This window comes from Fusarium phalaenopsidis (genome assembly GCF_050370095.1).
Source record: "Fusarium phalaenopsidis strain FUZ10S chromosome Unknown contig_32332, whole genome shotgun sequence".
Taxonomy (NCBI): Eukaryota; Fungi; Ascomycota; class Sordariomycetes; order Hypocreales; family Nectriaceae; genus Fusarium; species Fusarium phalaenopsidis.
In genome coordinates, this window is record NW_028145391.1 from 2,142,800 (window position 1) to 2,157,055 (window position 14,256).

At 54.2% G+C, this 14,256-nt stretch overlaps 3 protein-coding genes across 3 annotated transcripts; 1 reads left to right on the top strand and 2 right to left on the bottom strand.

Annotated features, from left to right (window-relative positions):
- Positions 1 to 1,043: 1,043 nt before the first annotated feature.
- LRP88_13661 (folliculin-interacting protein N-terminus-domain-containing protein) lies at positions 1,044 to 4,649 on the top strand (the record flags this gene model as incomplete). The annotated part of the gene is made up of 1 exon (XM_083250019.1): positions 1,044 to 4,649. One exon carries the CDS (start codon positions 1,044 to 1,046, stop codon positions 4,647 to 4,649), a length of 3,606 nt encoding a protein of 1,201 aa, XP_083094353.1.
- Positions 4,650 to 5,956: 1,307 nt separating this feature from the next.
- LRP88_13662 (uncharacterized protein) lies at positions 5,957 to 8,905 on the bottom strand (the record flags this gene model as incomplete). The annotated part of the gene is made up of 6 exons (XM_083250020.1): positions 5,957 to 6,246; positions 6,430 to 7,107; positions 7,160 to 7,250; positions 7,302 to 7,327; positions 7,385 to 8,638; positions 8,689 to 8,905. The coding sequence occupies 6 exons, from the start codon at positions 8,903 to 8,905 to the stop codon at positions 5,957 to 5,959; spliced, it is 2,556 nt and encodes an 851-aa protein (XP_083094354.1).
- A 2,482-nt stretch (positions 8,906 to 11,387) lies between these two features.
- On the bottom strand, positions 11,388 to 13,966 carry LRP88_13663 (calcium-activated chloride channel-domain-containing protein; the record flags this gene model as incomplete). The annotated part of the gene is made up of 8 exons (XM_083250021.1): positions 11,388 to 11,450; positions 11,509 to 11,575; positions 11,627 to 12,170; positions 12,224 to 12,664; positions 12,715 to 12,823; positions 12,899 to 13,758; positions 13,824 to 13,861; positions 13,911 to 13,966. The coding sequence occupies 8 exons, from the start codon at positions 13,964 to 13,966 to the stop codon at positions 11,388 to 11,390; spliced, it is 2,178 nt and encodes a 725-aa protein (XP_083094355.1).
- Positions 13,967 to 14,256: the final 290 nt, after the last annotated feature.

Genomic DNA, 14,256 nt, shown 5'->3' on the forward strand with positions numbered 1-14,256 from the left:
AACGAGTACTTACACTGCGGTACCGCAGCCGCCTTGCTCCCGCTGGAGTTGCACCTTGCCTTTCAGTTACCTCGCTCTCTAGTGGGCGCTGGCTTGCTGCCACACACACACACCAAAACTCGCTGCCACCCGCCCGAGCTGGCGGCGTCCCGGCCATCTGGATCAACCACCAAACATCGATCTCTCTCACCTCAACCTGGACGCCTTTTACACCCTCACAAGTTGGTTATTGTTTGCTTCGAGAAGCAGCAATAGCAACAACACCAGCAGGAACGCCCCCGAGTAACACGGCAGGATCAACAACTACCACCCCCCACACGTAACCTGGGCCTCCCAGCTCCAGTTTCTCCTGTTGATCACCCGCCCGCGAAACCACCTCCCACCCGCGCATATCGTCGCCTCCACACACGATCAACCCCTCACGCTTCGCTTCGCTTCTCTTCTCACAGAACTCGCGCAACTCTGACAACAAAAATCCCTTGTCTACTCCAGCTCCAGCTCGAGCCCGTGCCCGATCCTACTTCAGCTTTGAATGTCCTAACCAGCATTATCGTCACCTGCACCTTACCTACAGCTCATCCTTGCTGTTTCTTCCACCTCTCACGTCTCTTCAAGGCAGCTTGCCACGCCTTGCCTCCCTGTGTGTGGACGCACGCGCCACAGCAATCAAGCTCCCTGACGCCGCCACCTCATTGCTCTCGCGACGTCGTGAGCTCCGGTTCATTCATCCATTGCTTGCATCTAGCAAACAAACAAAGCTCATAAATCACCTCCATCCCCGGATCTGTCGCCCTCTAGGACCTGCCCTGGGCTTTGCCCGCCACCTTGCGCCCGCTTGTTCCGCTAGCTGGGCAACTCTACTGGAAGCTTGTTCGTTCCATCACCTTCACATGCCACGCGCCGTGGTTACTATGCGATTACGCCCAGCTCAGAATATTTGGTCCTTCTCCCTGATGATGGCTCGCCGTCGTAATTAATTTCGACGGCCGCCCTCTTCACCAACCCCAACACTGCCGCCCGTTTCCCTTGGTGCCGCCCCCGACATGCTCGGCCGGCTCTTGCACCTGGGCTCCGGCGGTCCTTCGGTCACGCCCTCTCAGGCGACGGCCAAGACGTCGAGGCCGGTATCCTCGCTTGAATCTGTTCAGGAGGATATTCATACTCGCAATCTTCTTTTCCCAGACGCTCAAGCTTTATATCAACACCGCAATGACCAGGTGTTTCCTCTATCTACAACCCCAACTACCCCGGCAACATCCACAGCCAACGCTTTCGACTATAGCGGCGATGTCGACCTCGATGTGCGCGACGTCCGTGTCATTATTATGCAGGATGCTCTAGGTCCTACCAACGCCTCTCTCCTCTTTGACAGTCATCCAGCTCCTCCAGTGTCTCCGATAGAAAGGCCCGTTGTTCCTCAAGAGCTTCGCCGTACTCCAACCTCACCGCGCAAGAGCAGTCTTAGTCAACTCTCGCGCCCCCTCGTCATCCAGCCCGAGGGTCCTCAACCGCCTCCGCGGCAAGGCGCTTTTGACCGTCGAGCTTCCTTGCAGGGACGCAGCCAGGTCCATATTGAGACGGACGGTCAGAAAGCTGCGCGTGAGTATCGGGAGGAACTGGCAACCTTTTCTAGCTGCATTTTTGGAAACTCGGAGTTGATGTCCTACAAGGGGACCTCAACAAAGGTACATGTAGTACCAGGCGACTCCCGACCTGTCGATCCCTCCGGCGGTATTCTAGGTGATGGTAGGAGCTCCATTGGCCGCTCCAGTGCTCGCTCCAGCCGTCTTTCGCAGTCGTTTTCCTCAACGACCTTCTCACCAACCAACGTCTCTGGTGCAGCGCATGCTCATGCTCATACACCACGCCAGAGTGAGAAAAAGAAGGTCCTCATCACTCGCCTCTTCCCCGTGAATCTAGCTGCAGATGACGCCGACACCAACGTCTCGCCTCCGAGCCGCTACGCAGACGAAAGCGCCGGCTTCCCGTTTCCTTCGACGAATGACGAATCTGCGCCAAAGAAGAAGAAGCCGCAGCCCAAGCAACGGCGCACACCAATGTATGCCGTGGTTCTAGTTGTTCAGCTCCCCGCTGCTCCCCCTTCGACGCGTACGCCTGCCGCATCCCAGTCAAAACAGCGCGAATCCAGTTCCTACGACCAGGAGTTCTTCTCTTCATCATTTAGCTCAGCTCGACCTTCAGGATGGGCCATGGTTGGCTCTGGTAACTACGGCGATGGAACCGAGTCAAACTTCTCAGTCGATATGGAGGACCGAATCGATTCCCTAACCCGGCACTGGGACATTATCATGAGGACCTTGACGCATCTCCAATCCGTAGTTGCAACCATTCTAGGAACGATGCTCAGACACGTCGATATTTCTTCTCCCGGAGCCATGGCGACCTCAGTCACCTCGAACAAAACCGGCAGGACGCCGTCTTTCTCGGACCGACGCCCTGATATGCCTCGGGTTAAGCCCCCGAAGAGCACCACAAAGCTGGTATCATTGTGGCCTAACTGTCTTGCGGATGATGCCAATGTTGCGGGCGAGGTGGATGCCGCGAGACATAGAATTGTCATGGGCCTAAGCGCGGCCAGAGTCGTTACCGGTCAGGGGCGATGGGGAATATGGCGCGATGAAGCTCGATGGACGTGCAAGTGGACTTCTGGGATCGACCATCAAAACCAATTCTTCTACAACCTCCTGACCGGGTTTCTCGCTACTCACACCGACTGGCTTCAGGCTCTTTGCCCCCCTTCGTACCGAAGACGCCTCTTTTTGCAGCAGAAGAACCGAAACGAGGAGGATCTGTCCCTTCCGGCACGGACAATCATTGTCTCTGAAGATAAGATGGCTGCTCGACGCATGATCTTTCTCCTCTCGGCCTTCCTCCCCGCGAATTCCCAGATTCCTACGACCCGGGCCCATCGTCCTAGCACATCGACTTCAGTCGGCACGTTCTCGAACTCTCCTCCGACCTTTGTGATCCCCGTTCTTCGAGAGGAGTCTCTCCGCCGCAAGATTAATCGTCGTACTGGACTTCGTCGAGCTTCTCACTCTCGGACAACCAGTCAGAGCGCAAGGGCTTCTGCTGTGCCCATGCAGCTAGCTCACCTTACCATGGATCGTAATCATGAACGCCGCGTTTCGGATGCTGCCTCAATCCGACCATCTAACTTTGGCATGTTTGGTAGCGACATGGTTAGCAGGAAGAGCAGTGCCGCAACCACCACGACCGTTCTGCCCGAAACCACGGTGCCGCACTTTTCCACTATTCAGCGCGTCGATACGCATAGGAGGCCTCGACCGAGCAGCAGTGGAAGCGTGGCCACGGATGACCTGAAGCGCTCCCTCAAGCGAGGAGAGAGCACGGGTGGGATGAGCAATGCCAGCAGCGACTCGAGGAGCCAGAGCTCGCGCTGGGGCAGCGTTATCAGTGGTCTTTGGAGCACTCGCCGCCGAGATTCCACCACACTCAGCAGCTACGGACAGATAGATCCGAAGTCCCCCACCAAGCAGGCTTTCCCCAGGACAGACAAACTATCTCAAATGGTGGAGGAAGTGGCTCTTGGCGAAGACCTCCACGCCCCTTCGTCGTCGGCTGCTTGTCCTTCGACGGAGGCTCGCGAGACGGGCACACCACGAGAATGCAAGGGTCACAGTAGGGAACCATCGATCCGACCGGAACGAACACCAGATCCCAATGGTGCTTTCGAGTCACCGGTCAAGACATCCATTAATGCCGATGACGGGGTCATCGACGTGGACATTTCTTTCCCGGACTACATGACATCTTTTGAGTCTGCAATCAGCTCTCCCTCCAGCAGTGGCTATCTTTCCACCCCAGGATTCCAAGGAGGACTAGATTCTTTTGAACAAGCTTCCCGCCTGTGTATCGATGGAGACCTCCCGCTCAATGCTGCGGGCTGGCTCAATCGCTATCACCCCGACTTCGCAGTTCAAGCAATCCCCCCTCAGGAGGACCTCATGGAGCAGGTCAAAGCGTCTCTTCGGGCCGAGCCAACCCCTGCCCCAGCTTTCCCTCTGCTCGACCTCTCGGAGCGTTGGGTGGAGGTGAGCTGTGTCATGATTGCTGACACTACAACTAACTCGATTACTCGTCTCCGTTATCGCCGACTGGTGAAGCCACGGGCACCAGTTGATCGGCCAGCTTCCGGACCTGCAGCCTTCTCCACGTCATATGGAGGAGTTTTGACTCCCTCGATTCTCCCCTATGAGACCCAGCTGGAAGAGGAGTGGATCGAGGAGCCTGTGCTACACTCGGACGAGACTCTGACTGAGGCTGTTGAGAGGGTCATCAGCCTCAACCAGGATACTAGCAAGGACCACTCACTGGCCTCATCGCAGACACATAGCGAGGTCCGCATGAGCACCGAAGCTGAGGAGCCTGTCTCCATCACAGTGCCCGAGACACCGGCATTGCCCAATGCACCCTTGGAGATTCCCCGTGTCCAGTGCAAGACTGTGGTGCTCTCTGCGCTGGAAGACTGCATTCGCGAAGTTATCGACGTGCGCGAGAAGAGGCACCTCGAGACAAATGGCAATGCGAGAAACACATCATCCCGAAACCTACTTCATGATGCCATCAACATATGGCTGGACAACTTGGATATTACCGATGGATGAGGCTGATCAAGAAGCCTATTTAACGACTTTATGACCTGTTTTTCCTTTGCGTTCGTTATTCGCCTGTTTCTTTATTATGCGCAGATGTACCATCACCACTATTTCCTACCAGAGACGTCGAATGATACCCCCATGGAGGTGCGTCTTGAGCACGCACGAGATTTGGAAGAGGCTGCGGCCCTGCCTCGAGAGGGAAGTGGATACACACAGACCTCGTTTCTTTTTTTTCGTTTTTGTTTTTCATTGTTCATGATTTAAAGATTTCGAGTTGATTTCATCATGCATTCGGCATGTCTGGTTGGGTTCATACGGATGGAAATGGAAGCGTTCGGCTAGCGAAGGATTTTGCTTGCTTGTTCTTTTTGCACCTGAGGCTTGCTTCCTGGCGAAGTTGACCTGGATGGGGGTTGGGTTGGCGTTTCGCAGAGGGAAGGGATAGCCTAGGAGTCAGGCGAGCGATTCAACATGGATGGATGGCTATTACAGGGAGTAATAATAGACTTGCCCTTTTTTTCTCTGAATTTGTTCTCTCCGTGACTTGATGGGTTGTTGGCCCGGGTTAAACTCAAGATGGATGTGTCTGTTATTGAATCATCCCTTGTGATAGAGGTGACCTTGAAGCGGCAACTTTGATCTCAGTTGCCTTCCGGATAGTGACATGAAACTCGCTGCCCTCGGAGTGTTGAGGACTGTTCTGAAAAAGCGAAAGAGCAAGAGGGTTCAATAGACACTCGGGCCATAGCAAGCCACCTTGCAATACCATAAGATACTCCATATCTCCTGGGGGGTTGACTGTATTGAAGATAGGGGTCAGGGGTCAACTCGGAAAACTTATGACTTGAAAAGTTTAGCCGCTGTCTCACTCCAATATTCATCATCTAAGGACATAATACTAGGCAACATAAACACGTCCTTGAATAAGAAAAGTTGAGCCTGGCTTGTCTTTGGATTCATCGTAGGCAACCTCGCAACATACCTATCCAGCTATTCTGCATTGTCATGTAGGGTGGTGATCATTAACATAACGCAAACCAAAAGGAACGCAGGCATCGTCAAAGCCATACAGATATGGCTCAATTTGATATTCTACACTGTCAGTTGTCAAGTCCTTGAGGCCTGATGCTTGGTAACCTGACAAAAATATACAAAGGTGAAAAGATATGCAACAAAGGGGGAAAAACAAAGGAAACCAAGACCTTTGGGGTATATCGACCAGTTATTCCCGACGCCCATCCATCCATACGACCACTCAAGCGTGGCTCGTCATTACCCGTGTCCCATCATCCATTATATCCTCCCTGATCCAGTCACTCACGTCCGTACATGCCGGGGACTGGTGTCGGAGGGGGTAGTATCTCGTTACTTCCCACCGAACCTGCTACGCTACTTCTTCTCCCGGATCGTCCCGACTTGCGAGTTGAGAACCGGGATAAGACACCGCCTGTGGGCTTGTTCTTCTCGCTGCTAATGACGCTTGCTCGATCGGAACCAACGCCGAAGTCTCTCAGTGTACCAATATCGATAAAGGCCTGTGGGAATATTCCCCATTTGCCTTTTTGATTTGTTCCAGACCAGCACCAAAACTCCTGATACGGATCTGTGTTGAGGTTAGCGGTTGTCACATGATACACATGCGGTGCCCCGGACCCGGACCCGGCTGTGGTGGGCCCGGTCGGCCGGTCACGGAACTCAAGATGCCGATAAAAGGGAAAGAGGTTGGGTGTGTTTTGAAGGTGTGGGGATATACATGACGGGATCAGTCTTGGGGCAGGAAACTTACAGCTGATATTGGTGATGATCTCGTCCTTCTCAAACTTGAGCCAATCACCCTTTGTCTTGTCCTTGACGTTGAACCTCCACCTCGCCGTGACTTGAGTTGGGCTGGTCCCATCCATCTTGATATTCTCGGGAGATGGAGGATCGAGCCTCATTATCTCAAATGGCACAGAGGCGTAGACAGCATCATGATAGCCCATGCACCACTCTCCCAGGTATTTTGCTGGCCATTCGATGCCGGTGATCCTCGCGCCTTGCACCATCTCGAGCGCTGGCGTCCGATCATACAAGAGCCTTTGACCGTACATCCTACGTGCCGCCTCCTTGGACGTGGCCGTAGGCATGTTGCAGATCTCGTTTGACTTTTCCACCACGGGATGTGTCTCGACAGGGCTCTTGAAATGGAGGTCATAGTCATTTCGATATCGATCTGGTACTTCGGCCTCTTCAATGACAGTGAATCCGGGAACGGCTGGCAGAGGTCTTGGGTGACGAGCCAAGTGGGCAAACAGGGCCTTTTGGGAGACAAAGACTGTGGCATCACTGGCGTGAAGGGTCCGGCCTTGATGAATGCAAAAGATGCACCCATACATGACATCGTCAGAGCGTCGTGTCGGCAGATGGCTTTTCTGGAGGAACCTGATACGGTAACCAATGCCATTCTTGATAAAGTTGCCGCGTGCTGTGGGAAAGTCAGCATTTGAGCAATGTTGAGTCATTGTTCAGTAACACACCTGCTTTGTTGACGTCCAAGTCAATTTCGTTAAAGTCAAGTTCAAAGTGACACTTGACACACTTTGCAATGGAAGCAGCAGAAGCGAAGCCCTACATTGGTCAGTATGTGATATCAGAGGAAAGGGGAAGCAAACATACAGCCTTTACCGTCTTCTTGACACCGGCTCCTCCATTCAGAATCTCCTTTGCGCCATCGCAGAACCCCTTGTGAGTATAGAATGAACTCTGAGGACTGAGCTTGCAATCAACGGCAAACGGGTTTGGAGGGTGCTCGGGTGTAGGTGTCTCAGTCTCGACAGGAATAGGAAGATTGTCAATTTCAGGCACCCGCACGACCTGAGGCAGCTCAACCATGCCTTGGTAGTTGTTCACCGGAGGAGCTTTGAGCGGGAGAGTGCTTAATTCAGAAGAACCGAGAGTCGGGCTCGAGTCGGCAGCCGAAACAGCAGACCCGCGGTGCTCTGTAAGGGGGGTGTTGACTCCGTCGGTTCTAGCAGGGTCAAAGACGGAGCTCTGGTTGGTCTCGACTGACTCTGGACGAGACTTTGGCAACGAATGGGTTCGAGGTGGGGGGAGCCTCGATGATAGCTGAGCGATGTAACCTGCGCTGGATCTATCCGACGCGACATCCTCGGGAATGGAAGTGGACATGATGGAGTTGGAGTTTGAATATCGGCCGCGAGGAGTAGGGAAGATGCTATAAGTCCTCTCATAAGATGAGGGTTCGGCGCCTGTTGGGCTGAGTCTCGAATCATTGCTGATTTGAGATGAACGGTCTGAACCCATGTATAGAGGTCGTGGTCGAGATGTCGGGGACTCTCTAGCTCGCTGCGGGCTGAGAGGCGGCGAAATCGGCTCGATTGGGGATTCGACCGGTGCCACAGGTGCCCTCCTCTCGAACGAAAAGTCATCTGGGAAGCGTTGCTCCCGGTGTTGCGGCGGAGTCTTGACGTCCCACGGGTTCGCCGAGGGAGGTCTTGGAGGCGGCTCCATGGGTGGAGGTCCTTGCGGAGGCCCAGGCTTGAGTGACTCTGGAATATTGGCATAGAGGCCCTCGTCCGGGCCGGATTGCGTCTGCATCAGATGCCGTAGTTGGGCTGTAGCTGCTTCGACGGTTGGGGGGTCATGGACGGAGCGGGAGTCGGTGACAGACTCGGGAGCGCTGCGCTGGACGCTGGCGGGAGAAGCTGAATCCTTTCTCATGTCTGAGAATGGAAATAGTGGTGGGATTGGAGGAGCGTCTGGAGAGATTGGGCGTGATTGCGGGCCGGAAAGGCGTGTCATGATGGAGCGGGTATCATGGTCGATAGGCACCTCAAGCTTCATGCGCATTAGGATGTCGTAGATCTTGGGGGCCGCTTTTCGCGAAAGGCCTTGTAGCTCGGCAAACTTTTCGGGTTCAAAGTCTTCGAGCTCGATATAGTCGTCAAACTCCCACAGCAATTCGGTCAAATCTGAACGGAAGGTGGCGATGTCGTCTACCATGGTCAGTCAACCCAACGACAAACACAAACTGGGGGATACTCACCATTCTCCTTAAGGGCGTCGAGGAAATTGGAGCCATACTCGTCAAGGTGTTTACGACAGAGCGGCTCGATTCTCTTGAGGGCTCGCTCGCCTTCCTTGACGAGGCTCTGAGCGGCCTTGAGCATGACCTTGTCGTCGCCAGCATTCTCAACAGCTGTGCGGCCCTTGTCGACAATGTCACGAAAAGGGGTGACAACGAGGTCGGCGACGTCATCCATGGCGAGCTTGAGGAGAGCAAGACCCGTTATGGCAAGTCGCAGAACAGCAGAGAGAAAGGATGTGGTGTTGAAGGATCACGGTCGCAAACGGGGTGTGTGCGGGCGTGTAAGTCAATAAGAGGACAGAGGATGAGGGGCGCCAGACAGGGAACAAGAGACTAAGAGGGGGCACCATCACACGACAAAGAGATGGAAAAGGGAAATAAACGAGGCGTCAAGGGTGCCTGGGTAGGACGTAGACGCAGCGGGCCCGGAAGCCAACGGTATGGTATGGGCTTCTGCAGGACTACTCAGGACTAGGCTAGGATCGAGATTGGGAAGAAGGAAGAAGAAGGAAAGGAAGAGCTCCAACAAGGAGCAAGGGGGAGGCAAGGCAAAAGCCATGGGTTCTCCCATCTTGTCGGAGTTCAACTCCACCGAAAGGTAACTACGCCAGGGCACTCGCCGGGGCTCTCGCCAGGGCAAACCAGCACATGGGCAAGCTGAGGAAGAGGCCGTTTCCAGATGGATGTCAGTACAAGCCAAACCCCGCGCCTGTGCCATCCATGGTAGGTCGCTCTCATGGGATGGGGGGCGTGTCATGTCGCATGAGGGTGCGTGTGCGACGACGACGGACGATTGGCCGGCCGGTCTCCGGGCCCCGGAGGACCTTTAGAGCTTTGACACCCAAGTTCCCACTCATGGAGAAAGGAATTACCTGCTAGAGATTCGGATGCAGACTGAACTGATTAGCTAGCGGTCCATGACCCCAGCAAAATCACGACAAGGCGGAACGGCTGAATCGTAGGTGCCCCACTTGCCGCCGGGCACGTGTGGTAGATGATTGGACTTTGAAGACGGGGATCTTACACTATTCACTACCCATTACTCTTCCAGACTCCGAGAGACGAAACGAACCAACGGACGATGTGGGCAACCTCGCACCGTTTTATCGAGTCCTTGGCTCGGTCGATGATCTGGGCAATGGTGCATGGTTAGACATCTGACCGAGGCCTCTTTCTGGTCAAGCCCACCGTTCGTTCATTACCACTCTCCCATCTACAGATGCAACTTTGAACTGGACCCTGCGACACAGTTGCCCCTGACTTGGCGTTTGACACCCCTGGTTGATCCCAGTGGGGGAGGAGTGTTTCTTTCTTCTGGTTGCCACGGCATTCATTGTCTTGCCTGACGAAAGCAGAGCTGCGAGATGTGAGATTTGGGAAGTACAAGATGCATGTAGTGAGAGTCTCGAGTCAGCCAGCAACAGCAAAAGATGCGTATCAAAAGGACCAAGATATCTCACATAATAAAAACCAGACTCTCAAGACAACGTCTGACGCTTGTCAAGTTAGTTAGGGTCCATGTCGTCGGGTTTTTCTGCAAACCAGGCCAGGCCCTCTTGACGATCCATCCATCCAGTGGACCAAATCATGGGGTAAAAAGACTGTAGGGCAGGAAAAGCAACCTCGCGAATCGGGTCTTGACAGCGCAGATCACTTTTTGCCCTTAATCAACGGGCGGGCGCTTGACGACAGTCTTTATAAACAGGCAGCAGCAGTCTGATTGATCAATGGGGTCCGACGATCCTACGGTTGCCTAGAGGGGTTTCAACCTCTCAGACATGTTCATCTCTACATGTCTCTATCACGATCAGCTGAAAGACGACCAAATCAAAACGTCGAATCCTTTGCTGCGACCAGGAACACGAAACATTTACTATCAGGGGGAGCCTGGCAAACGCAACCCAAGACGCCGATCGCAGAAACCTGGACTTGCCGTTTTACACATTCCTTGCCTCGGCATGATAGCGCACACCGTTAGTTACTGTATGCCTCTGATCTACAACGCTTTTGCAGCCGCTACTTGATTCTGCCCTCCCCTCTACATGCAAAGCGGGCGACACAGCCTCCGCCCAGCTGCAGCGGCATCTTTCAACGACTGTATATTCACCTAACCAAGAGCAGCCAGAACATTGACGTGTCACCCACCCACGCAACGGCAATATCAATGAATGCCTTGGCTGGTGGCACGCCTGCCTCAGACGGCTGTGGCTCTTGTCGGGCGGGAGGGTGTCCCCGTGAGCCAAGCAAGCCAAGCAAGCCAAGCAAGCCCCCAAGGCCAGATCGCGAGGCAGCCTTAGCACGCCCTCTTCTTGATTAGGGTCGACAGGGCGTTCTAGAAGGTTACCCGTGACGCATGAGGCTGCTACATCTCTGTCGACGAAATAAGGTACGTATCTCCCGCCTTTGCTCTCTTGTTGGCCGAGATCAAGCACCATCTTTTCAAATACTGGTCGATAATATCCTGTCCTTCAAGGGGTTTCAATCTCGAACCGCACGAAACTCAATTCCAGGAAAGTACCCAAAGTTCAAGCCAATCATAACCTCGTAACCATCCATATGCCACCAAGTCGCCATCCCAACCCCGTCACTCCTCAACCAATGTCGACCCTTACTCAACATCGTGTCAACTCCTGACCCATTGCCTCACATCAAATGTTTCACGAAGCCTTTTCGCTTGGGACAGCGGAAGCGCTCTTCTTTCCGTTTTGGCTGGCAGCAAGCTGTTACCACCATCGTTAGCCTTTTCAACCCTTGTACTGAGCATGGGTAGATACTTACTTGCTGCTCAATCATTCTTCGCCCAACCTCAATTGTCTCCTGCATACCCCGTTGGCGTTGCCAGAACCTGCACCTTCCTGTCAGTATACCGAAATACATGGGCCTAAGTCAAACCTACATCTCTTCAGGAGTTCCATGGCCCCGGATCGACGCCTGTCGGGCCTCCTCCTCCAGGGCTTCACGAGTGATCTTCTCGCTATGCTCAATGCCGGGCGCCGCGGCCTCTTCAGCGGCCTCTTGCCCCAAGTTCTCTTCGAGCAGTCGCTTCTTCATCTGGAACCGTTCCTTGCGCTCCTTCTGCAGCCCGGGGCTGTCAAGTTTGCTGAGCACAAAGCGGACCGCTAGCTGGACAACCAGGAAGAAGTGCTCCGCAAACAGAATGCTCAGTAGTAGACCCCACGCCTTCAGGGGAGACGGCTCGCCTTGGGTGCCGTTCTTGGAGTTGCTGCAGAGGTATACAATAGCCGAGCTTGTGATACTGCCTAACCAGGAGAGGAAGCTCAGGGCCGTCAACCAGGGGCCAATCGAGTCGGTCCGCCAGGGGATGGGACGCCGGCTGCTGATGGCGATCTTGAGTGCGTCTGATCGCAACTCAACCCAGTTGTTGACAAGGAAGCAGCAGGCCGCCAATGGCCAAGCGACTGAGAACATGGCGACGTATCCTTCACGCAAGTCAGAACAGCGGCATCACGCATCCTCAATAACGTAAGCTTACCAAACTGCATCACCACCTCACGGTAATCTCCTGAGACGTCGTACTCCTCCAGAGTGCACTCTTCACGGACACGCTCAAGGAATTCGGCCTCCTCCTCGTGGTCCTCCTGCACCTTTGACCCGGACTTGAGCTGCTTGACCTTTTGGAATGCTTGTTGCTTGACGTAGGGCACCACAACCTCGGTCGCAAAGTTGACGATCTGGGCTGTCACGGTAAAGTAGAACATCTGGTTACTAATTCGAGCAGGGTTGATCTGAAACTCCCGCGTTGGCAACTCCTTCTCACTAAAGGTGAGGGTCTGGGCGGTCGCTCTCCAGAAGTTAAGGAAGGGATGCAGGATATGTCCAAACGGAATGTAGACAAAGGCCGTGAAGAACAAGGCCATGTAAGAAGTCATGAAGTTGAGCACAAACTGCTTCTGGATGAGAGCAGCATCGTGGGCTAGCATTGGTCAGTTCAACCGCGTATCCAGAGACAATACGAGTTCCTACCATCTACAGTTGCATAGTTTTCCATGACATTCAACTTCTCAGCAGCTCCCATGAGGACGCTTGAGATTGTTGGGGTTCCAATAACGAGGAAGATGGTGGGCAGAAATCCCTAACGAGGTCAGTGGCGCTCTCAGAGGCGAGGACTGGTACTTACAAGATACTGCTTGCCTGGGCCACTATAAACCTCATTGATGAACACCTCGAGAGAGTTGCAGGTCACGATGAGGGCACCCAGGGCAATGACACAGGCCAGAGCGAAGGGGATCTGGAGCAACTGGGTCTTGACTCGCTTCATAGGCGGGTAGACCTTGACAGGCTCGCCAGTGATGGGGTCCTCAGCCTCATGCTCCCACTCAAATTCGGGTCTGGACCGTTGAATGTTGGAGACTCCTCGGACGCCCCACTGGACGGCAAGATCGACTTCCTGCTTCTTCCAGTACTCGAAGAAGACTACAGACCAGAGGCCGCATAGAAGGGCGTAGAGGTATGAGAATTGGCCCAGAAGCAACCAAGCACCAAATCCAAAAGCGGACGGGATGACGAGGAATCGGAAGTAGGACCGCAGGAAGGCAAAGTAGAAGGCGACGCTCTCGCCAAACTTGTCTCTGATGTTGTCGATATCGGTCTGTTCCAGAGTGTACTTGCTACTCCATTTCTTGATCCATTCCTTGTTGAAGGAATGACTGTGAAGTGGAAAGATGGAATCGACGTGCTTCCACCTGGCATTGGTGGGCGTGACTCCAGCGCCGCCCTCCTCCCGGGGCTTGGTGATCATGAGGTAGATCAAGCGCAGACGTTCGGCCTCGACGACGGGCTCATCTTGCAGGGCCTGTGCGATATCATTAGGGGGAGCCGAGACGCGGACGCCGTGAAGCCAGTCGCCGAGGCGAGCGCGGTAGACTTGCTTCGCGAAGAGGGCGGGAGATGCGACTTTGACAAAGACGAGGAGGGATTCGTTTTCTCCATGGCGAACTTCGGTAGCTAGGCCGACGGCGGTGAGGGCTTGGATGAGTTGCACAAAGCCCGCTTCAGCTTCGTCGCGCTCTGTGGAGGGGTCATTGGTTATCGGAGGGGTCTTTGGCAAGGGAGAATGGCGGGAGAGGAATTACCTGCGGCAGGGACCTTGTAGTGAATTACAAAGTCGACGCTGGAGCTGTCAGCTGGGATTGATAGAATGTTGACCCTCGTGGACAAACCCAAAGTTGCTTTCGTGGCCGCTGCCGGGCTTGCTAAAGTCCTTTAGATTGGACATGGCTCGTAGGAGATGCTCATGCGAGGGAGATGTTGAAGCTGAGCTATTCAGAGGAGAAAGAGGAGGAGGTTATCGACAGAGGGAAAAGAGGGGGGAAACAGGATACGGTCGATGACGCTCCAACAGAACCCAAGCTTTGGAGAAACAAGCTTCAAGGCAGCTCAAGAGCAAGAGCTTGGCTCTTGGAGTCTTGAAGTAGCAGAGGGGAACATGAAAGTGGGAAGATTGGCGCGGGAGGCGACGTCACCATCCGATCTTAGGGCAAGAGCTAGGGAGGGTCCGTGCTTTCA